This window comes from Vulpes lagopus, chromosome 6 (genome assembly GCF_018345385.1).
Source record: "Vulpes lagopus strain Blue_001 chromosome 6, ASM1834538v1, whole genome shotgun sequence".
Classification (NCBI taxonomy): Eukaryota; Metazoa; Chordata; class Mammalia; order Carnivora; family Canidae; genus Vulpes; species Vulpes lagopus.
The window spans coordinates 30,485,781-30,510,424 of record NC_054829.1 but is presented as its reverse complement, the minus strand read 5'-3'; the positions used below and the strand labels follow the sequence as shown (position 1 = coordinate 30,510,424).

At 38.2% G+C, this 24,644-nt stretch overlaps 1 protein-coding gene across 2 annotated transcripts in view; it reads right to left on the bottom strand.

The window, feature by feature from the left end:
* DCAF5 (DDB1 and CUL4 associated factor 5) overlaps positions 1 to 24,644 on the bottom strand; it is a 100,946-nt gene that overhangs the window by 54,698 nt on the left and 21,604 nt on the right. For both annotated transcript variants that reach the window (XM_041758120.1, XM_041758121.1), the window contains exons 2-5: positions 19,434 to 19,577; positions 16,929 to 16,965; positions 15,915 to 16,054; positions 14,072 to 14,201 (exon numbers count right to left, since the gene is read on the bottom strand). In XM_041758120.1, the coding sequence (XP_041614054.1) occupies positions 14,072 to 14,201; positions 15,915 to 16,054; positions 16,929 to 16,965; positions 19,434 to 19,577 (451 nt within the window). The remainder of the gene's footprint in view (positions 1 to 14,071; positions 14,202 to 15,914; positions 16,055 to 16,928; positions 16,966 to 19,433; positions 19,578 to 24,644) is intronic.

Sequence of the window (24,644 nt, the reverse complement as noted above, 5' to 3'; positions counted from 1 at the left end):
GGATTTAGGTAATTTTTACTTTTTGTGCCTTTCTGTTTTATTTTTCCAAGTTTTTCTACAATGAACATGATTTTTTTTCCTGTAATCAGAAGAAAAATATGTTATTTTAAAAATACCATCTCATATACAGATACTTTTTAACTAGGGGACACAGAAAATAGCTTTGAAAAAAATATGAGAGTAGGGAATTTAAAGACCCTCTTAATGAAAACTTCAAATAATATGCTGCCCCATAGGATTCTGGTATAGATGTTAAATCTGAAATTAAATCATTACTTTAAATTCATATAATGATAGTCAAACAACTATCTGAAAACAGTGTCTCTTACCATCTTTCTCAATGAGAGCAAATAATATCCCTCCTTTGGTAGGTTTTCAAGTACTAAACAGGCCTATGTTGGTTAGTATTGAACACAGTCATCAAGTTAGGTCTAAAACTAACTCAGTTTGATTTCTTTCTGCAGATCCACCACCCTACTTCCAAAGCACCCATAAATAAATGGCAAGGTCATATTAATGGAATAAAAAATAGATTTAAGGGATCCCTGGGTGGCGCAGCGGTTTGGCGCCTGCCTTTGGCCCAGGGCACAATCCTGGAGACCCCGGATCGAATCCCACGTCGGGCTCCCTGTGCATGGAGCCTGCTTCTCCCTCTGCCTGTGTCTCTGCCTCTCTCTCTCTCTCTCTCTCTGTATGACTATCATAAATAAATAAAAATTTAAAAAAAAAAGATTTAAAATATAAAGTATTTTATGCAGAACCCAGAAACATTGGCAATGTTTTTGGAAAGTCTTCCATACATAGGTAAATTCATGAGTAAAAGAAGCCAAAATGATTAGAGTATACCGAGAAATCCCTATCTAAAATATGTGACTCACAACAGATAAAATAGAAGTGGTCATCTGTTATCACAACGTAAAAAGTTTAAACTATGAGGAATTCACTGAAGGAATAACATCACAATAGATACTCTTGAAGGAGCAAGAAGTTCATTAAATTTAGTTTACAAAATGTTTGTGCGTACACTGTATCATCTAATCTTTTTTTTTTTATTTTTTTATTTATTTAATTTATTCATGAGAAACACACACAGAGAGAGAGAGAGAGAGAGAGAGGCAGAGACACAGGCAGAGAGAGAAGCAGACTCCATGCAAGGAGCCTGATGTGGGCCTCGATCCCAGGTCTCCAGGATCAGGCCCAGGGCTGCAGGCGGCGCTAAACCGCTGCACCACCGGGGCTGCCCTGTATCATCTAATCTTTACAATAATTCCCCTATAAGGTAGACAGTGGGGATGATATTATTCTCATTTCATACTAGAGGGAACCAAAGTCCTGAGCAGTTACATGATTTGGTCCTGAGCACACAATAGATAAGCACCAGATATAGGACCAGCAAGTTTTTTCTGCTTCTTGGCTCAACAAGGTTTCACAGAAGGGTCCCTGGGTGGTGGAAATGGTTAAGCATCCGGCTCTTGGTTTCGGCTCAGATCATGATCTCAGGGCAGTGAGATTAAGCCCTGTGTGGGGCTCCGTGCTCAGTGCAGTCTGCTTGAATATGTCTCTCCCTCTCCCTCTGCCTTCCCCCAACCCGATAAAAAAATAAATCTTAAAAATTAAAAATAAATAAAACAAATTACAAAAAAAAAAACAAAAAAAACAAAAAGAAAACAAGATTTCACAGGACACATGGTGGAAATGGGTTATTCCACTCAGCAAAGAGAGTAGTATCAGATGACAATGCATCAGGGCCAGAAGGATTCATCTAAGTTGTTCACTTCACACCCTTCTTGTAGTTTAATTAACTCATTTACTCATGCATGCATTTACTGAATAAACATTTATTGAATACCTGCTAACTATTATAGATACTGCACTAGGCCCATGGATTTAAAAATGAAATAAGATGAAGGAGACACCCTCGAGAACCAATTAGTGACAAGGAAACCAAGAGTTTCCTTCTATAGCATGAATAGTGTTGGAATAAGGGGAACATGTGTACTGAGAGACATAGGAAGAACATCTACCCTCTACCTGGGAGACAGGGGTGGGAGTGGTCACAAAAGATTTCCTAGAAGAAAAACTCAAGCTGACTCAACAGAAAGAGAGTTGACTCAAATTTTCAAGTGGCAAAAGACATGAGATAAATTCAGGTATGTTAATATATGGGTAAATTCCCAACACATACTGATGAGTAAAAGGTCAAGTTGTAAAATAATTGTACAGTGGTACATCATTTTGTGTGGAAAACATACATATGTACAGAGACAACACCGTATGTTTCCTGTGGGTACATATATAAGCACATAAAAGCAAAAAAACAAAAAGTTCTGGAAGCATATGCTATGAACTCCTATTCATTACCCCCCAAGAGAGGGGGGGCAGGGGACCTGGACTGGAAGAGGTAGTCAGAAGGGACTTCAGCTTTAATTAAAGTTTTAAAAGGAGAATGTTATTAACACAGAATTCATGTTTTTTTAACTTTTAATTGTGAAGTAATTACACATTCAGAGGAAGTTGCAAATAAATATACAAGAAGGTCCTTTATACCCTTTATCCAGCCTCTCCCAGTGTTACCATCTCACATAACTATAATATACTATTTGAAACCAGGAAATTTACAGTGGTACAATCTACAGAGCTTATTTTGATTTTTGTCAGTTATACATGCTCTCATATGTGTGGTATGTGTGTTTGTAGCTCTATGTAATTATATCACATCTACAGCTTCATGTAACCACCACAATTAAGATACTTATGTGTACCATCATCACAAGACTCCCTCATGCTACCCTGGTATAGCCACATTCATCCCTACTCTATCCCCATTGCTAACACCTGGCAACCACTAATCTGTTCTCCATCTCTTCACATATATTAGTTTGTGAATATCATATATATGGAAGTATGCAGTATACACCCTTTGAGATTGACTTCACACAACATATGGTAAGTTCGTTGTTAATTTTTAAAGGAACTACCAAACTATGTTCCAGAGTGGCTGTACTATTATACATTCCCACTGGTAATGTAGGAGTGATCCAGTTTCTCCACATCTTCATCAGCACTACTTGTATTTCAAAAAGCTAAACTAAGAAGTTGGTCATTATATTTTAAAACAAAAGGAAAGATAAAACTATATAATTTTAGCTTCCTTATGGATATACCTAACACCATCTATGAAATATTTTTGTAACAACAACAAAAAACCCAAAAACCAAAACTACCCACCCACAAAACTGTTCCAAGTCCCTAAATCTAAAACCAATGTATAGGAAAAACTGGGGTCAGAAGGAATATGCTAAATGACAGTATAAAAATGCAATCACTATATTAAAAATGTGAGAAATTCCACAAGATAATCTATTTATTAAAGAAATAATTATTATTATTTCTTTAATAAATAGATTATTATTGTTATTATTATTATTATTTCTTTAATAAATAGATGGCAAGGAAAAAAGGGGAGAGGCAGGAATACTTGTAGATTAAAAGAGACTCAGCAGCCCTATTAACTAACTGCTTTGTATGAACCCTATATAAATCCTGATTCATTAAAAACCAATTGTAGCATTCATAAGACAATTAAGGAAATTTTCTTTTTTAAGATTTTAAGTAATATCCACACTCAATGTGGGGCTCAAACCCATAACCCCGAGATCGAGAGTTACACTCTCTACCAACTAAGCCAGCCAGGTGCCTCGACAATTAAGGAAATTTAAACACTAATCAAATATATGCAATGATATTAAGAAGTTATTAAGTATGATAATGTTGGGGTTATACTTTTTTTAAAGATTTCATTTATCCATTCATGAGGGACACAGAGAGAAAGAGAGAGGCAGAGACAGAGGCAGAGGGAGAAGCAGGCTCCACGCAGGGAGCCCGATGTGGGACTCGATCCCGGGACTCCAGGAACACGCCCTGGGCCAAAGGCAGACGCCAAACCACTGAGCCACCCAGGGATTCCCTGGGGTTATACTTTTTAAAAGAATTATCTTTTTATGGAAAGTACTCTGGCAGTTCCTCAAAAAGTTTAACATAGGATTACCATATGATCCAGCAATTCTACTCCTAGGTATATACTTGAAAAAACGGAAAACAGGTACTCAAACGCATATTCACGAATGTTAATAGTAGTGGTATTCATAATACCAAAGAGTGTAAACAATTCAAATGCACATCAATGGATGAATAAACAAAATGTTGCATATCCATACAATAGAGTATTATCCAGCCATAAAAAGGAATGAAGTAATGATACATGCTACAATGTAGATGAATCTCAAAAACATAAGTAAAAGAAGCCAGACCAAAGGTCACATAATGTATGAAATATCTGGAACAGATAAATCCATAGAGAGAAAAAGCAGATCAATTGTTAACCAGAAGCTAGCAAGAAAAAAGTACTTTGGGGAGTCATGGCATAAAGTGTGTGAGTTTTATTTTAGGATGATGAAAATGTTTTGGAACAGATAGAGGTGGTAGTTGTAAATCATTATGAATGTGGGGTGGCCCCGGTGGCTCAGCGGTTTAGCGCCACCTTCGGTCCAGGGCATGATCCTGGAGACCGAGGATCAAGTCCCACGTCAGGCTCCCCGCATGGAGTCTGCTTCTCCCTCTGCCTGTGTCTCTGCCTCTCTCTCTCTCTGTGTCTCTCATGAATAAATAAATAAAATCTTTTAAAAAAAAATCATTATGAATGTGCTAGATGATAAATTTTTCACTTTAAAATAGTTAATTTATGTTATGTGAATTTTACCTCAATTTAAAAAAATTATCTTTCAGTGATATATATTAAAATATTTAAAGAGAAATGATATGTTACATGGAAATCGATTCAAAATAATTAGGGAGGGAAGTCACAGATGAGGAATAAATGAAACAAGATTGTCCATGGATTAATTACTGAAGCTGGGTGATAGGTATGTTAGAATTTATTTTACTATTGTACTTTTATTTACACCTAAAATTTTTTTTACCATAAAAAGTTTTTAAAAAGAGAAAAATCAAGATTTGATTTTAAAATAAAAAATCCACTTGATTTATTAGGGATTTGACAGTAACTCTGAATAACAATACTTGAGGAGTATTAAAGGAAGGATATGGATTGGTACATGCTTCTAGAACTTTCATCCATTCATGAGACATTCCCCAGATATTCTGGTCTCAAGTCTCTTGTTATAAAAGCCACATTTGTTGTGCTTTGTGCAAAGGAATGGACATGGGGAAGCTCTGACCTAAAGTCCAAAGACCCTAGTCAGAATGAATACAGTACTCAACACAGACCTTTTAATAACCATAGCTCCCATCTTGCAGGTTACGCAAAGTTGCTGAATTACCTGGAATATCTGTTTCAAATGGCAGATTCACAGGTCCTGCCTCAGGTCTCAACAATTCAATCTCTGGATCTGTCCTTCAGGAAGGAGTATTTTAACAAGATTTCCAGGTGATTCTGATGCCCTCTAATGCTTGAGAACCACTAGGTTAGGACAGCGGGGGCCTTAATGTCTTCCAATGGACAAACCTGATTCTAGAGCTCCACCACGTGGCCTAAAAACTAGACAGCAGCTTCAGGAGAATCCCTGGCTTCCCCAGGTAACCCTAACTGACAGGCAGTCAAAACCCAGCAAGAACTCTTACAACCTTCCCTAAGGATTTATCCCATAAAGACATGTTTTGATCCATGCCATTACACTCAAGCAATTAACAGGCCCAGAAAACATTACAGAAAGCTTGCTTTGAAAATACAGACTATTTGGAGGTAAGTATAAAACTGCATTCATTCAATATTTACTGAAGGTACATAATATTCTAAGTACTATGCTAGGCTCAAGAGATCAGGGATAAAACAAGGTCCTGTCCTTAAAAATCCATAGGAAAACATGACAAGTAATAGCACAGATTCAGACAAACACTTCTTTTCTGAGAAGCAAATCCTGGGCACTGGGAAGGAAATAAAATAATCTAATACTGATCTAGTTGGAGATAAACACTCATATTAAAAGATCATTAATGATGGCAAAAGCAGCAAATGAACCAAGCAATATGCATGCCACAGACCATAAGTACTTTACAGAGACTCTGACTAGAGAGATCTCTTCCTGTAGAAGAGAAGGCTTCATTCATTCAGCATATATTCTGTGTCCAAACTGTGCTAGGTGTTGGGGACACACTGAGTAAGGAAGTTTTAAGACTATGGGAGCAAGGATGCTTTTCCTGATGGGCTATCAATTTGACTGTGGACCCTGAAAGGTAACTAAAACTTGAATTGACAAAGAAAAGCAAAAAAAAAAAAAAAAAAGAGAGAGAGAGAGAGAGAAATTCTCCTCTTTGTGTGCTGGTATACAGAAGAGAGTACAAGGGGAGAGAGAAGGAGCAGACTGTTTGCTGAAGGAGTTTTTATTTTATCCAGTAAAGTAGGTCATACATTCATTCCAAAAAACATTTTCTTAGAGCATCCCACATATAGGTTCTAGGGATAGGGCCATGCACAAAGATGATAAGAATCCACTAAAGCTCCCACGTAGGGGAAGAGCAAGAGTGATATTTAAGGATATGCGCTATATGGCAGAAGCCAGAGGCCAAGTTAAGAAGCCGGTGTAGTCCCTTTCAGAAATAGTCTTGTGGGCCTGATAAGGAGCCGGAGCTTTGAGAACTGAAAATAATGGCCAGGCACTAACACAGAGCAAGGCTGGTTATGGCAGAGGGTCAGAGAGAAAGAAGAGAAAAATGGGACTCTGGGATTTTGGCCAGGATGATTGTGGGAGTGATGGTGACATTGATAAAAACAAACAAAAAAGCAATACAATTCTAGGAAGAAAGCAAGTGTTCATTACAGATTTCAGCATATGGAATGCTTGCTTGTATGTGTGTGTAAAGATGACTGAGTGGGGGAAGAAAGAAAGGAGAGCCTAACCAGAAGCCATGTCCCCCAATTATAGCTAATCATTCTGACAACTAAACTCCAATGATCTCCAGCTTTTCTCTTGCAGTTTTTTCTACAACACCATCCAAACTGCTGGGTCTTCCTGACTCTCCTCTCTTCCTTTTTTGTCTGTTCAAATCATTCCCTAAAGCGCTGGTGATATTACTACAACCACTGGAATCACAGGGAAGGCAAATACCTATGTGAATATAATAGGGACCTTAGCCTTTTAGAATGTACTTTAAATACATTAAATATACTTTAAATACAGTAAAATGCATTAATTCTAAGTAATCTAAGTATATAGCTCAATAATTCCTTTACTAAAGTATATACCCATGAAACTACTACCCAGATATGAAACCCTGGAAGCTTCCCTCATGCCTCCCTAAGTCATCAATAAATACCCTTCCCAGAGGTCACTACTACTCTGACTTCTATGGCCTGCCTGTTCTTGAACACCATACACTTTTATATCTGTCTGGCTGCTTTCATTAAACATTATGGCTGTGAGATCCACCCATGTCAAAATGTGTATCAATAGTTCTTTCTTTTTAGTCTATGTGATATTCCATTATATGGCTATTCTGCAGTTTATTTATCCATTCTCCTTCAATGGATATTTGGGTTGTTTCTAGCCTTTGGCTATTATGAATAAAGCATCTGTGAATATTACTGTACACATCTTTGATGGAAGTCTGCACTAATTTCTCTTAGATATACCTAAGGGTGAGATTACTGGGTCATGGAGTCACATGCTGAGTTTTAACAGATGTTGACAGAGTTTTCACAAGTGGTTGTACCAATTTACTCTAACCTAAAATGTATGAGAGTTTCAGTTGCTCCATACCCTTGTCAACACTTGGTACTATTAGTCTCTTTAATTTTAACCATTCAGGATATACAGTGATACCTTATTGTGGTTTTAATTTGCACCGCCCTCAGGAGTAATGAAGCTGAATATTTTTCAAATGTTTATTGGCTATTTGGTATATCTTCTTTTGTGAAGCACCTATCCAACATGTCTGCTCATTTCAAAAATTGAGTTTTCTCTTACTTACTGATTTATAGTTCTATTACATTCTAGATAGGAATTCTTGTTCAATACATGTATTATGAGTAATTTTTTCCCAGATCACGGCTTATCTTTTGGCTCATCTTTTCACTTAAACAGTGTCTCTGATAAACAAAAGTTCTTAATTTATCATCATTTTTCTTTCATGTAGAGTGCTTTTTGGGTTGTGTTTAAGAAATCTTTGTCTAGGGAGGATGCCTGGGTGGCTCAGTGGTTGAGTGTTTGTCTTTGGCTCAGGTAGTGATCCCAGGGTCCTGGGACTGAGTTCTGCATCAGGCTTTCCCCACAGGGAGCCTGCTTCTCCCTCTACCTATGTCTCTGCCTCTCTCTCTGTGGCTCTCATGAATAAATAAATAAAAATTTTTTTTTTTAAAGAAATTTTTGTCTACCCTAATGGCCTTGCATTCTGGTCTAGACAGCCCCATTCTTTAAAGTTTCAACAAACATTAGAGCATAAGTACCTTTTCCAGCCTCTGAAATTGTACCCTGAGCTCTACTTTCCCATGATAGTATAAGCAACCCTCAAAATGCAACGTGGCAGTGTCTGGTTTGCTCAGAAGGCAAAGAGTTATGCTTAATTTGGCCTCTACAGAAGCAGGATTGATAGAGGCCCCACAAAACAGACATTTAACTTTGAGGCCCTCAAAGCCAGGTCAGGTCTTAAGAGCAATTTCTTTTCAATAGTAGGAATTTGCACTCATTGCCCATTTTCAGATGTGTCATTTACACACCACGTGAAAGCACCATGTTATAAGGTTAAGTCTTTACAGGAATTCCTGGCTTGCCCTAGTTTTATTATTGAGTGGGAAAGAATCACTCTCTTTATTATCCTTGTCAAAGCAAGACATTATTACCTGTCACAGAGCTAAGAGTTTCTGACAGGAAGTGACAGAAATTAAAGATATGAGAAGGGAGAGAGGTGGTGAGTGAGCAGTCAGGTGAAACGGAATGAAAAGGATGAGACAAGCAGAGTAGTATCAGGGGAATCTTTAGTTCTCCTGAACTCTCTTGAAGTTAGAGGATCACAGATCTGAAACTTGTTCAGAGGCCACTGCACCAGTCCAAGTAAGACATAACTGGGATGTTGGCAGTGACCAAGGACAGGGTAGTTGTAAAAAGACATCTCCAGAAGTAATCCAAATGAAAGGAATAACACCTAGTCCAAACATGCAATGTATATTTGTGTATGTGAAGTTTTCTCCCCTACCCATTCACCCTATGGCCCACTCATTATTACTACACTCCCTAAAGCAGACCTTTCCAACTCCAATGTCTATAGGGCCAGGCAAGTAATGTAAATGAAGGAAGCACCCCTGGATAAGACATCAAGGAGTGGTAGAACACATCTACAAGGTTTGAAGAGGAACTCATGACAGCTTTGGCGGACTGTTGCCACAGGAGAATAAATACCCAATGATACCGGATCTTTTCGCTTTTTCAAGAGGCATTAGAAATTATGATTTTTCTGTGTAACGTCCCAAACACCATTAATGATGTAGGCCAAACAAAATATCTCTGTGGGTGGAATTTGACCTATGGGCAGCTAATTTACAACCTCTGTTCTAAAGCTTTGCAGCAAACTAAATAGCATGTGCAGGTCTTCAGGATTAAAAGAGCAAGGAACTTGGAAAACCAGCACGTAGACAGGGGCTGAGACAGTGCAAAGGGTTTAACTTTCAGAGGCAGAAATGTCTAAAGGCCTCGGACTTTAGAATAGGACATATCTGTATTGGAAAAACTGGGGAGGAATTCTGAGAGTTCTACTGTAAGGAAGCATAGATGAAAGAAGACTAGAATGTATAGGGGCCTTGTTTGCTTTAAAAGAGGGGGTGGATATGATACCCTCATATACACAAGCTATTTCAACTCTCTGTGCCTTGATTTTCTTATCATTAAAATAGCAATAAGAGAACCTACTTCATAGGGCTGTCATAAGGACTAAATTAGGAATTATTTATGTAATTGTCATAATCCCTTGCAAGTAATGCTTGATAAATATTAGCTATTATTTATTATGAGCCACTGAGAGATGAAGTAACTTACTCAAGATCACATGGTTATTAAGGTATACTATCTGGATGTGAAACCAGTATAATGGCTTTAGATTCTACACTCTAAACCGCCAAGCTCTTCTGCCTCCCCTTAGCTTGCTGGGATAGTTTCTTCATCTGTGTAATGAGGAAGTCAGATCAGATGTAACTAAAGTTCCCTTTAGAGATGACATTTTATTCAACCAGCCAGCCCTCTAATTAACTTATTTCAGGACAAGAGGGGGACACACATGACCTTGCTCACATTCCTACAGACTACCAACCTAAAGGAGAGAGATACAGCTTAGGCTTGGGGTAGACCTGAGAAACCATTTCAACGTGGAACAATCTATAGGTTAAGCCAGGAAGAAAAAAAGTGTTCACTGTGAGGCCCCTTTATTACTCTATGAAGATTATATTTGTTTCTAGGAGGCCAGTAGGCTTCCTGAGTAGGCCCAGAATTCACTCACATGCCCAAGCTATTATAGGCTGAAAACTGCTTATAAGCCCGCTAAGTTCCACAGTAGGGTCTAAATCTGGAATCGTTAGAATGCTGAGCAACTTCAACCTTTTCTTCTTGGGAGTCAAAGGTCTGTATGAGAACCTAGTAAAACTGTCCCAATCCCTAGAAAAAAATTGACATGTGTGCTCAGTTGAATATACAAGTACATATAATTTTGCCTGCAATTTTAAGGGGTTCACGAATTCCCTAAAATCTTTCTGTAGACATTAAATATCCCTTGGAATAGATCTACCTTGCTTCAGGGCTGTCCTCCCAGGGGATTCAGAACTGCCTCAAGATCTAGGCTGAGGTTTCTAGACAGCTGTGTTCAGGAAACAAATCATCTACTACAACTCAGCATAATCAATCCTTCATAGAAAAGACAAAGGGCCCTCTCTTCCTCTCCCACAGCAATTTGTACTGAGAGAAATCAAACAGATAAGATCTGTAATTTAATCCCAAAATACCAGCAGATGAAGACTGGGACCCCAAGATTATTTCATGCACCTTGTCTGCCTCACTCCCACAGAACCACACAGAACCTTAGAAGAGTTCAAAGAAATGGGTAAAAACATCCTAGACCATCCTTTTATTCTAAGAAAGGAATCAGTCAAGATTACCAATTAGCCTTATTAGAGGACTTTTCTCCCAGATGGGCTTTGAAAACTACAAGTTACCAAAGAAACCATATAACCTCACCCATAATGAAAGAAGTAATCAAAACAAGAAGATAATATTCCCCCCCATAAGGGAGTGTAAGTGTTGGCAAGGGTCTGGACAAATGTGTAGCCTCATGCACAATTGGTAGGCTTGTACATTAGTGCAGCCTTTGGCGGTAACAGGACAATGTGACAATTTTTATCAAGTTGATAAAAGTATACGCCTTTTGATGCAGCAATTTCCTACAGATATGTTTGCAAAGATAGGCCAAAATAGATGTGCAACTGGGCTCAGTGTAGCACTGTTTATAATGGCCCAAACAGGAAATAAGAAGTCCTGGCTGTTGGACACATCATATAAATGGAATACCATATAGCCATTAAAGAATGTGCTAGGGGAGGCGCCAGGCTGGCTCAGTCAGTAGGGCACATGACTCTTGATCTCGGTGTTGTGAGTTCGAGGCCCATGGTGGGTGGCTGGATTACTTAAAAATGAGATCTTGGGATCCCTGGGTGGCGCAGCGGTTTGGCGCCTGCCTTTGGCCCGGGGCGCGATCCTGGAGACCCGGGATCGAATCCCACGTCGGGCTCCCGGTGCATGGAGCCTGCTTCTCCCTCCGCCTGTGTCTCTGCCTCTCTCTCTCTCTCTCTGTGACTATCATAAATAAATAAAAAATTAAAAAAAAAATAAAAATAAAAATGAGATCTTAAAAAAAAGAAAAAAGAATGTGCTGTCTCTGTAAGTGCTGATAGGAATAAAGTTCCAATGCATATTATTAATTGAAAAAAGAAGTTGAAAATAGTGGGTTATTAATACATGGTTCCTTTAGCCCAAAGTTTGTTTGTTTATGAGAGACATAGAGAGAGAGGCAGAGACACAGGCAAAGGGAGAAGCAGGCTCCATGCAGGGAGAGGGAGAAACAGGCTCCATTCAGGAAGCCTGACAAGGGACTCGATTGCAGATCTCCAGGATCACACCCCGGGCTGAAGATGGCGCTAAACCGCTAAGCCACCAGGGCTGCCCTAGCCCAAAGTTTTTAAAGTATAGATATACAGGCTAGTATGTGCATTAAATTATGTTCTGGAAAGATACATAAGTATTCATTATAGTCACTTTTGGAGAGAATGACTAGAAACCAAAAAGGAGAACCATACTGATGTACAAATATGTAGAAAATGTACCTAACAGAGATAATCTGGAGATGAAATTTTTTTTCCTTTTTTTTTTTTGGGGGGTTTGCTTTATTATATTTCTCTGGATATAAACCTTAAATCTAAAAAAATGTTACCTTAAAAATGAAACAATCTCACTTAGATTTAAAAAAAAAAGAAAGAAAGAAAAAAAAAAAAAAGAAAGAAAAGAAGTCATGTTTAGTGATGAGACAAGTAGAAAAGGGAGGAAAGCCCAAATACAACACAGAGTAGGCAACTGCTAGGGGGAAATTAGGAGAATTAAAACATTCAACCTCTCCTCTACTCTCAAGACAGTGCTCATGCCATGCACTACTGAAGCTTTCCACTGGGGATGAATAGTTTAGGGCCCCACTCCAGTCGCTAGCTATTCATTACAATAGTAGGTATGGGAGGTAGAAGGTTCGGAGAAGGCTGGCATAGTTAGTCCAATTCCTGTCCTTTGTAATATGGATGAGGCCAAGCAGTTGTTCTTAAAAGACTCTCAAGCAGCAGAGAATGTTAGAGCTGAACACAGGGAGATACAGGCAGTGAATGAACCTCTCTAAGTGCACAGTGTGAAGGCACAATAAGGGTCTTGCCACTGTATGCATTTCAGTAGGGAGGAAAGGCAAGAGCTGGGGAAATCTCTGCTGCCCTGCGGAGCCTCAGGGAGCCCTGCTCAACACCAGGAGCACCCCTCTGGCCTATACCGATCTGCTGCAATAGTTCTAGATCCCTCTGACTGCCCCATGGAGAAAATTTGCTAGAACTAAAAATCACCAAGGGAGATGATCCTCTGTATTTAATTGTCCCTTTCATCTGAGGCCCGTGAAATAAATCATAACCTCACTACCTTTCCATGATATTCTTCTGCAATATTGCTTTACAAAGTAGGAAGTTACCCCCATGCAGAATTTTCAGAAGATGCATGTAAGTCTTTTATAAAGCAAGGCTAGCTTCAAGTACAGGTGCCATAAAAAGTCGTTCCTCCACCACAGAATACAAAGAACATAAAAGAGTCTCCTACTCGCCCCTATGCACACATTTCCCTTAACAATGCCTGAAATTCTCCCATTAGTCATGTGTAGCATCAGTTGAAGATTGTCCTAAGTGTACTCTTTTAATCACGTAAACAGAAGGGAAAATAAATTAGGTGCTTAACACTATATGTGATGGCTCTTATCCTTTATTGTCTTAGCCACTGTTCCCTTTGAAAAACTGAAAAAAGCAAATAAACTCCCTTTGCAGAAAAATATACTTAGATGGATACATAATATAATTTCCACACAATTTGGGGATTCACAGTTCTCCTGAAGCCTGTGTAGTAAAACCCCTTGTGCCTGGAGTTAAGAATCCCTGGTTCAATTGCCACAAGTTTGATAAATTCTCCACATCTATCACCCCTGCAAGAGCTCCCAGGCATCTGGAGAACCCTGGGCCTAAAGAGAGAAGGCACTACTGAAGGGAAGCTATCCTCTATTTGCCTAGAATTGATGTATGGCTCCCTCGGCAAGGAGTATGCATTTCTCACACTGTCTATCCCTTGGGGCCAGGGCTCCCTGGCTTCACAGGCACCAGTGTATGTTAGGAGATGGCCAACTGAGATCAATGACCAAAGAGGCTCTCAAAACCCTTGCCGGCTGATCACATTACCTGAGAGTTGAGGCAGGGGAAAGTTTTAACACCATATGAATAAAGGGGGCTCACCTCTGAGGTTTTCGAATATCCCAGAGTCCCACTCCTTCCTTTGAATTGGCTGTGGCCAATAACCTGGGCTCCACAGGGTTAAACATGACACTGTGAAAGGCTGACGGATAGTTTGCCAGGCAGAAGGGCTCTGTGAATAGAGAAATGACAATCAGCCCCATAGCTCTTGTTGGGTGCCTCTGGGCCAGAGGCAGGCAAAGCAGGAATGTGACCCTGTAGTAACTGTTGTAGTTGCTGGAGCCCCAAAGCACTCCGTCACCCCAGGGGTCACCCCTGCCCACAAGGACTAGCACACACATCTCTGCAAACATGAACTCTAACACATATAAGCAAACTCGAAGCTATGATATTCAGCAACGCGGAGCATTCTACTCTAGATCCTGTGACAAACGGAAACGGTCACGGTAACTGGGAAGGTAGGCTGTTTTACAATAAGATTGAATTCCACGTGAGCTGAAAAAATTTATGACCAATTACTGGTAGAATTATTGTACCTTAATCCAAATGTATTAGTTTTAGAAATTAAAAGTTTTAAAACTACACAAAGATTTAATGAAGACAAAGCAAAACAATGAGAAAACTGAAGGCAAGGAAAAACAATAGCACAGTCTTCGCTTCTCTCTAAATTGTTCCCTAAACTGAAGAGAAAATAGTCTCAGTCTAGAATTTTATGATTTCATTCCCAGTATTGGAATATTACAAAAAAAAAAAAAAAAAAAAAGGCACCTAACAAACTCTTGCATCCAGCCAGCTCCCAATCAACTTCACTTAGAAACCCTGCAGCCCTCTGCCTATATTCATGGGCCCCAGGTGAGGAAGGAATCTCTCTGCCACCCAGAAGAACATATTCCTCTGGAGACTGTTTAGAAGCAATAGACAGAAAGCACTCCCCACTCTAGGATTTCCACATGGGACACTGCACAGGCCTCTGGGCAGTCCAGACAGAGGAGAATCTCCCTGACCCAACACATGGTTACTCAACCACAGCTGCTCCTTGCAGCTACCTTATCTGGTTGCCTCTAAGAACAAGCTTCTCGTATAGCCTGAATCTCCATAATGAGACACAGCCCAGCATGTTAAAATGCTCTGAATATAGAATAATACAGAGGATCTAGATCCTGTTAGACAAGACAAGCAGGAAAGTAACTCTGTGTACACAGGTATGATCATGACAAAGATGTACTAAAGGTGGGGGCAGCGGTGACACTGAGGGTAATGCTGGAAGAAAGAGTCTTTGAAGACAGGCAGATGTATAGAGTGAACTCTCTATTCAGGAAACGAGCTGAAAAGATGCATTTCCTCAAAAACTTCAGAGAAATTCAACGAAACAATTCTTCATTTTCTACTTCAGAAGCTCCAAAAGCACATCTAGAGAAGGAACTCACCTGGACAATTGCCCTAAACAGAGGGCATTTGCCATCATTTTCAGTTTCTATATACATGTCTGAAAAGAGGACGCAAGTGCAGAATAGCCCCATTCTCTATAAATAACCAAGAATCTGTGCATGTCAGAATCACACAGAGCTAGCCTCTGGTAGCTACCTCTACAATGAAATGCTCATCTTCTATTCTTTGGGGCCACTAAACACCAAAGTATTGTGGTGTTTATGACAGGTACAGGGTTTGTGGAGGCTCACAAGTGGCTAGAGAAGGCCTAAGAAAGGCACCTCCCTTCTGGTTTAGGCATAGGATGGGACATCTAGTGACACATATCTGTGTCCCACCATGAGAGTTGCTTCTCCCTTTCTCTCTCTCCCACTCAGGTTACTCAGGACATAAACTCCCTCTGAAATGAACTTGGCATCAAACTCTTCAATACAATCCAACAGCCTTTAGACCCTACCTCCATGGGGAGACTCCCGGATATCCCAGATGAGAACCCGGCCATCATCCGAGGAGCTGGCAAAAATGTTGTCATTCACTGGGCTCACTGACAAGCCATATACCGCATCTTCATGAGCAAACACATCCAAGGTCTCGCTGCTAAGAGATAGAGAGCAGAGAGAGGCAAACAGGCACACACATGCACACAAAGTCCCAGCCCTAGAGTTCCTCATGTAGGATTCTCCCTCATTTCCAGTAGAAAGTCAATCCAGCGAAACCCAAAGAATACTGTATTTCCTTAAAAAGTAGATATTCAACTTTCAGGTAAAAAATAAAAGTTCTATTAGAAAAACTTTTTATAGATTTCATGGTGAGTTTGTTTTTTGCACTAAAATAAACATAGTTGAAAGTGACTCAATAGGTGAGCTTAGTTTTTCACTTCCTGCAGAATGCATCTGCTTCTATACAGATATGGGGGTGGTGCTTGATTTCCAAAAACAAGGGAGCACTTTAAAGCAGCCAGCTATTAGCAGGAGTAGCAGAGAGTCGATCTGGCAGTCTGGCATGTGAGCAACAGTGTGGCCCTAAGGCCAGGCAGCCTAAGTTCAGATCCTAGCACCACCTGACCTTAAATTACCTAACATCCCTACACCTTAGCTTCTTCATCCACAATGAGACCAGAATAGTATCACTTCATGAAATCATTGTGAGGGTGAAACTAATGAATACATGCAGAGCACTTAGAATAGTACCTGGCACGTAAAGATTAGCTATTACTATGTTGTTTCCTTCTCTTCCAACCTCTCCCTTTAAATTTTCACTAAAAAGTATAAGCTCATTCCAACTTTACAAATCCTTTTTTTTAATCAAAATTTTATTTCAAAATTATTACAGAAATCTGTTTCAGAAAAGGACAGCTGGCTTCATGTTATTTCCTTCAAAAAACAACAACTATTTTGGTCTAAAGAGATATTTGCCTCTCTTCATATGAAAACCAGAGTCAATCACCTTTACATACCAATAATCTATTTACCTTTCAACATCGTGGAGGATAACTTGTTCATCATTTCCTGTAAAGGAGAAAAGCAGACATTTGGTAATTCCTACAAAATGCTCCCTGTCTATATTATAATATGAAATTTTAAAGTTTTCAGGAAGCATATGAACAAAGTCAATGTTAATATAAATTAGGAATATTAGTTAGAAAATAAGTTTTATAAAAATAATTTCAGAAGGGTATAAAGAATTTTTGAAAGCCCAGTAGCAACTAGGTATAAGTTTCCCAAATGAATTATTCAATGGATTATATACACATATATATGTAAAAACTACAACGAAAAACCTGTGGCCATTAAGAAAAAGAATAAAAAGGATAAATGACCATGGGCAAATTAAATTCATCCAACTTAGCTTTTTTTCCGTAAGCAAAACCCTCAACTGTGAGACTCAGAATACAGATAATCTATGCCCCAGTGTTTAATCTATAAATAGGAATAAGAATTGTACCTACTTCATAGGGTTATTGTGAGGATAAGAGTACATTTGTAAAACCATTCAGAATGGGGCTGAGTGCTTAGTAAGCCCCCAATAAATGTCTGTTCATATTCATATTGTTATCATCTCATAGCATTAAAATCCTATGACTGTGTGATTATAAATGATGGGAAAGATTTTATCCACAATTTTTTTCTCTTGCATTTTTCTTTATTCCTTCAAGGAATCTAAAAATACTATATTCACAATATGTGTAGTCCTGCCTTCAAAGTGTTTATATAACCAAACATAAAAACCTGAATATGGAAAGACAGAAGTAAAAAAATTCCCACTCTACACTGAAAAGTACACCAAGAGTCACTTAAATAGAAAGTAATAGTAGCAGTAGAGATGTGGCCCAGGTCATCTTAAGTCCCTGGCTATAAACTCTATTGTGGTGCATACCAAGTAAATTAAACCCATACTAACGCTTTCTACGTAACAGGCAAAGCCAAGGTGCTAGGATACAAGAAAAGTAGGATTCTGTCCAGTCCTTGAGAAACTCCCAGTCCAGCTACACAAACAACTAATAATGATGAAATGGGTTATCTTGTTGTAGTGATGTTCTCTATAATGGGGACACAGATAAAGAAGTAATTTGTTTCCTTCAGGAGCAGGCTGAAAGTACATGGCAGAAGAGAAGAATGTTTTTATGGGGAAGGAGGCATTTGAACAGAAACTCCAACAACTCAAAGCTCTTATCAACAGAAGACTTAGGAGAATTGTTGGGGACTGGACAATTAATCATGACTCATGAAGGAATAATAAGAGCAAACGATACAAGAGCACCTAAGACGGAAAGTGGTTTAGTGGGCCAGATAGAGAACAAGATGCAGGGGAGGGAGATGAGGCTAGAGAGGTAGACTGAAGTTTAGACTTTGTCCTGTGGACACTGTAGGGTCAAAGGTTCACAGGGTTAAACTTTCTTTTTAAAAGAAAACTTGTGATGAATTAGGAGGGTTAGAGACTGGTTGCAGAAATCACAAAAGCCACTGTAAAAGTCCAGATCAAAGGTAAGTACCTTAACCAAGGCAGTACGTATAGAAAGAGAGCAGAAACTAAAGGATGAATATGAGAGGCTTTCAAGTCTGTTGGTGAGTGGCAAGATATGTAACTTAAAGAAAAGAAGGTTTGAAGATGACTTTAAGATTTCTATTAGGCTGTACCATACGGAACTGTCATTTTTATAGATTTAAAAATGCTTTTGTATTAGCAGTTTCTTAAAGTTAAGGCTTATAGCTAAAATTATTATATGAATGTTGATAATAACTGAGAAAAGGAATCCAGGGAACAAGAGGAAATATTTGTGCAGGATAGGAGGACTAATAATTTTGGTTTTAGATCTGCTGCACTTATATTGCTTTTAGAACACACAGGTAGATATTCCATGGGAAAATCTGCAGTGTAGCAGATAGGTCAGGGCTAGAAATGTGGTCAGAAAGGAGTATAGTTGATGGAACACATCACTAAGAGGCCGGCTTGAGCACAAACCATCCCAATTATACCCTAATACAATGTTTTTCAAACAGGAGCCATCCACAGATTATGACATCAACATGAATCACAACCTTTAAGATCTTTAAAAATGAAATAGAATTTTTAAAAAATCAGAATGTCCCACACAGTACAGTTAAGTACTATTTTAAATATGTATGTGTGTTTCTGTATGCCAGATTGCAATGTAAAAAGTTTTCTAGGGCAGCCCAGGTGGCTCAATGGTTTAGCGCTGTCTTCAGTCCAGGGTGTGATCCTGGAGACCTGGGATTGAGTCCCACGTCAGGCTCCCTGCATGGAGCCTGCTTCTCCCTCTGCCTGTGTCTCTGCCTCTCTCTCTCTCTGTAACTGTCTAAACTGCTATAATGCAGAGAAGACAAGCTATGGGAAACCGGTAATTCTACAGCTTGGTGAAATAAAGGAAGAAAAACAAGGAGTTACTTTATCACTCCTTTATCTAAAATCTCAGCTACAGTGAACCAACCAAGGTGGAAATCGCCCTTCTTCTCACCTCCAGAGAATACTTTGGTGTTCCCACTGTTGAAAGCCAGGCAAAAAATGTTGGAATGGTGCTCTCCTTTCAGCTGTATGGGCTTGACTCTAGAGTGGATAGCTTGCTCCATGTGCCATAGCAGAACCCGACGGTCATCTCCTCCTTGAGAGGGGAATAAGAATAGAGGGTTAATATGGCTGACACTTCAAGACTGACTCTCAGTTTTGCCAGCTTTGAATCCCATCCTTCCCAAAACTGCATTTCCTTAACTCTGTAAGATGCTGATGAAGCACATAAACCCAGGACTCCACCCCACTTCATCAGCAGAGATATGGTCTCTAGGCCACACACTTTTCCTCAGGAAAATGAACAGACATATAGAAATGGAATGGGATAAACACTGATATTGAAACCCTCAAAGCCACCCTATTCCTGACTTTCCAGAGACTTGGTTGTTTAAACATTTCACTTGCTACCTAAAATCCTTCTATAATGCCCCCTCCTCACCATTTTTTGTCTAACAGAAGCTGAGTTGGTTTCTAATGCTTGCAACCAAAGAACTTAGTTGTGATACTTCTAGCATACCAGTTTTCAAAGCACTCTCCTTGATGTGATCTCACTAACAGGATGGCATACAAATAACAACTAAGAAGCTGCCTGTCATAGCACAATCTAGAAGAGCCTAGCTCTCAATGAAGCCCAGTCCAGCTCTTTCCTCTGCATAACTCACAAGAGTCTTAATTAAATGATCAGTAGTGTACTGCATGAGCCAGCTCCTAAAGAATGAGACTATGTATGTTCTAAGTATCTTTTTGTATTTGCAGATGCATTAAAAATGTCTGGAAGGATAAATAACTTCTAAGTGCTAACAGTGATTTAACAGTGGTTACTATTTTCAGGGAATAGGATTAAAAGAGAGGGAAGAACAGATAGGAGGTTTTTTACCTTCATTTGATATATTTGGCACTGACTTTTTATAACAAGCCTATATTATTCTCCTAAGAAAATTTTAAGTTACAAGGGGGCAAACTCAAGCAGCAAACCACAGCAATCTCTATACCTCTTCCCCCCTCCTCCATTTTGTACAACAGCCACAAATTATATCCATAAAAGGACATAGCATGCAGCTATGAAATCAGTAAATCTATAAGAACTAATTTGGAAAGATGTCCAAAGGTCTTTGTTAAGGGAAAATGTAGGGTGTAAAACAGTTTGTGTACCAAAATACATTTTGTATAAAACAAATTTAAAAAAAGCTCCATGACTGAGGGAACCTTGTCAATTTTGTACACTGTGGAGTACCCAGCACCTAAATGAGTGCCCCTAAAGAGTAGATTTTGAACTCATATGCTCATACTTGCATATCTATGCTTATATTTGCCTGTCTATATGGCTATAAAAGAAATGGTTTATAGTGGTTTATAGTTTATAGCCTCCAGGCTAGAGTTGGGAAACTTTAGTGTGGCAAAATACATATAACATGAAAATTTACCAATTCTAACCATTTTTAAGTATTTTGAACTCATATGCTCATACTTGCATATCTATGCTTATATTTGCCTGTCTATATGGCTATAAAAGAAATGGTTTATAGTGGTTTATAGTTTATAGCCTCCAGGCTAGAGTTGGGAAACTTTAGTGTGGCAAAATACATATAACATGAAAATTTACCAATTCTAACCATTTTTAAGTATACAATTCTGTGGCATTCACTATATTTGCACTGTTGTGCACCGATTGCCACTGCCATCCCCAGAATCTTTACATCATTCCAAACTGAAACTCTGTACCCAAAAAACAATAACTTCGCCCATCCCCAGTAACCACCACTCTACTTTCTGCCTCTATGAATATAACTGTTCTAGGTAATTCATGTAAGTAGAACCATACAATCAACAGTTGTCTTTTTTCTTCTGCCTTATTCATTTTGCATAGTATCTTAAGTTCATCCATATTGTAGCAAGTATCAGAATTCCATTCTCTTTTAAGGCTAAACAATATTCCTTTATACATTCACACCATATTTTGTTTATCCATTCATCCACTGACGGACATCTGGGTTGTTTCCACTTTTTAGCTATTGTGAATAATGTTGCTAACAATATTGGGTGTACAGATATCTGCTCTCAAGTCCCTGCTTTTAATTTGTTTGAGTTTATACTATTGGGAAACTTTTATATTTTAACATTTACTTTATACCTTCATGTAGTACTTGACTTTTTGCCATAAACATATTACCTTTTATAATAATTTAAAAAAAAAATCAATAGAAGATACAGTGGCCAAGTCAAATTTATTTTCCCTCCCCTAGAAAGAAGTTACCTTTGCTCCTTCAGTTTCTTCTTTCTTTCATTGTTGGTCAAAATCAAATTCTGCGTCCTCCTCCAAAGTGTTTCATTGTCTACCAAACTGATCCCTTACGTGTGGCCCAGTCTCCTTTGTTTGTGATTTCCCTATTTCAATTGCATTCTCTGGCCTGGGATGGTTATCTAAATTCTACATTTTGGGGCACCTGACTGGTTCAGTCAGTGGAACATGTGACTCTTGATTTCAGGGTTGTAAGTTTGAGCCCACGTTGAGTGTAGAAATTATTTAAAAATAAAATCTTAAAAAAAAAAAAATTTATGTCTCTTTTAAGTTAGAGTCATAAAAATAAAGGCTTGGGTTTTTATTGTTTTATTTTAATGAATAGTGACACATAGGAATTTTTTTACCCTGTGTATCTATTACTACAGAATTATTTCTTTGACCCATGTCTCATCAAAAGTGTAAAATTAAAAAATAAAGAGGCCCAACATTTCTTCTACTTATCCATGTTTCTAATCTAATCTAATCTTCCTGAGCTTGAGTTTCATTAAATATAAAATGGGGATCATAACAGCTCTACCCTCAGGGTTTTACAGATTATAAAACCAAGCACAAGATGATTAAGTAATTTACCATGGTCACAGAGTAAGTAAAGTGGTTGAGCTAAGATTTAAAAACAAAAAGTTAAGACTCTATAGCCCCCATTCTTAACCACTACTCTAGGTTGCCTGCCTTAAAAAACCAAAAATAAACCATAAATGACAATGTAGTTCATCTAATGGACAATTGAAAGGATTCACCACCTCGGTAACATACCTCAAAAATGTGTCGGTTAGAATAAAACAAGGGAGCATAGGAATAAAAATAGAAGCTGACTGAACTGGAATAAACTGACAGACCAGGAACAGGGAGGGAGCAGGAAAAGATGGCCTGATTCAAGCAATATACAAAACTGACAATGGTTTAGTATCCAAAATATACAAAGAATTCCTACAAATCGGGCAGCCCAGGTGGCTCAACAGTTTAGCGCCACCTTCTGCCCAGGGCCTGATTCTGGAGTCCCGGGATCGAGTAACTGCTTCTCCCTCTGCCTGTGTCTGGCCTCTCTGTGTGTGTCTCTCATGAATAAATAAATAAAATCTTAAAAAAAAAAAAAAAAGAATTACTACAAATCAATTTTAAAACCATTAAGAAAATAAATAAATAAATAAATAAATAAAACCATTCAGAAAAGAGGCAAATATGATAATTCACAGAAGAGGAAATCCAAATAGCCAAAAAATATTACAGGCTCTCAATCTCTATAGTAATCAGGGGCATTTAAATACATTCTTTAAAAGTGGCACAAGGAAATGTACAAGAATGAATGTTCTTGTAGAATGAAGAAGTGAAGAATGTTCACTGCATCGCTGTTTATCATAGCAAAAAGCAAACCTGTAGACAACATAAATATTCATAAATATAGTACTTAATAAGTTCTACTGGAATACAAATACAAATTAAATCTAAACCAAATAGAATACCATACAGTATTAAAGTGAACGAGAGATATGTGTACCAACATGAATAAATCTTAACCCAATGGTAAGTAATAGTTTCAGAAGGATGTGTAAAAGATAACATTATGTATATATTTTTAAATATACAAAATAATACCATATATTGTTTGTAGATAAACACATCTAGTAATACAGGACTTCACTTATATCTGAAAAGTTTTGTTTCTTAAAAAAAAAATACAAGCAAATTTAACAAATTGTCAACATTTTGTCAAATCCAAATTACTTTTTTTTCTTTTTTAATTTCAAAATAATTAACATACAGTATTATATTAGTTTTAGGTGTGTAATATAGTGATTCAACAATTCCATACATACTCAGTGCTCATCTCTCTACTTTTATGTTTATGATATTAAGGAAGTATTGTTATGTCCCTCTTATTTTAAATAAGCCCCACGCCCAACTTGGGGCCTGAATTCATGACCCTGAAATCAAGAGTCACAGGCTTTACTGGCTGAGTCAGCCAGGCGCCCCAGTATTGTTACATCTCTTAAGTATAATAATGGCATTGTGGTGCTATTAAAAGAGAAAAAAAGGCTTATCAATTAATTAGAGATGCAGACTGAAATAGGTGAAATAGTATGTCTGGAATTTCCTTTAAAATATTCTAGAAAAAAAAAGGTAGGCAGTTATAGGTGATTACTAAAATGTTGGTAATTATTATAGATGAGTATACTATACATTTGTGAATGCTTGAACATTTCCATAAAACAAAACATTTTGGATTTTTAAAAGGTTCATGATAGAGGGGCGCTTGGCTGGCTCAGACAGAAAAGCATGTGACTCTTGATCTGGGGGGTTGTGAGTTTAAGCCCCACATTAGGTACACTGGATGTAGAGATTAATTAAGCAAAAAAAAAATTTTTTTTAAAGTTCATGATAAAAAAAAAAATGAAAATAAGACTCCCCAGGATGGGCTGGAATACTCATGGCAAAGAAAGAGAACAGATGCCTCTTTATTGATTCACTCAGATCTATGGCAGGCAGCACAACCTCTCTTGAATTGGACCAGCTTTAAAAAAAAAAAGTTTAATAAAAAGGAAAATAATATCTACACCTATACACTTAAAAACACAACCATTCTTACCTAAGGGTCTTCCCCCATCATCTAGACAGCATTATCTTTTAGTGTTCATTCTAGATATTCATAGGATGATTTAGTTTTGCCAAATAAAAGCTTAGTAATATAAAATGCATGGTTATTTGTAGAACGCCTTGGGATCATTTAAAATGATGTGTCCTCAGCATCTAACACAATGATGACAGCCCATGTCCATAGGAGATTGGAATTACTGAGGTAGAAATTATGGCCATGGCAGGGCCTCCTTCTTCTACTTTGCCTTAGAGGTTAGTGTCAGAAGA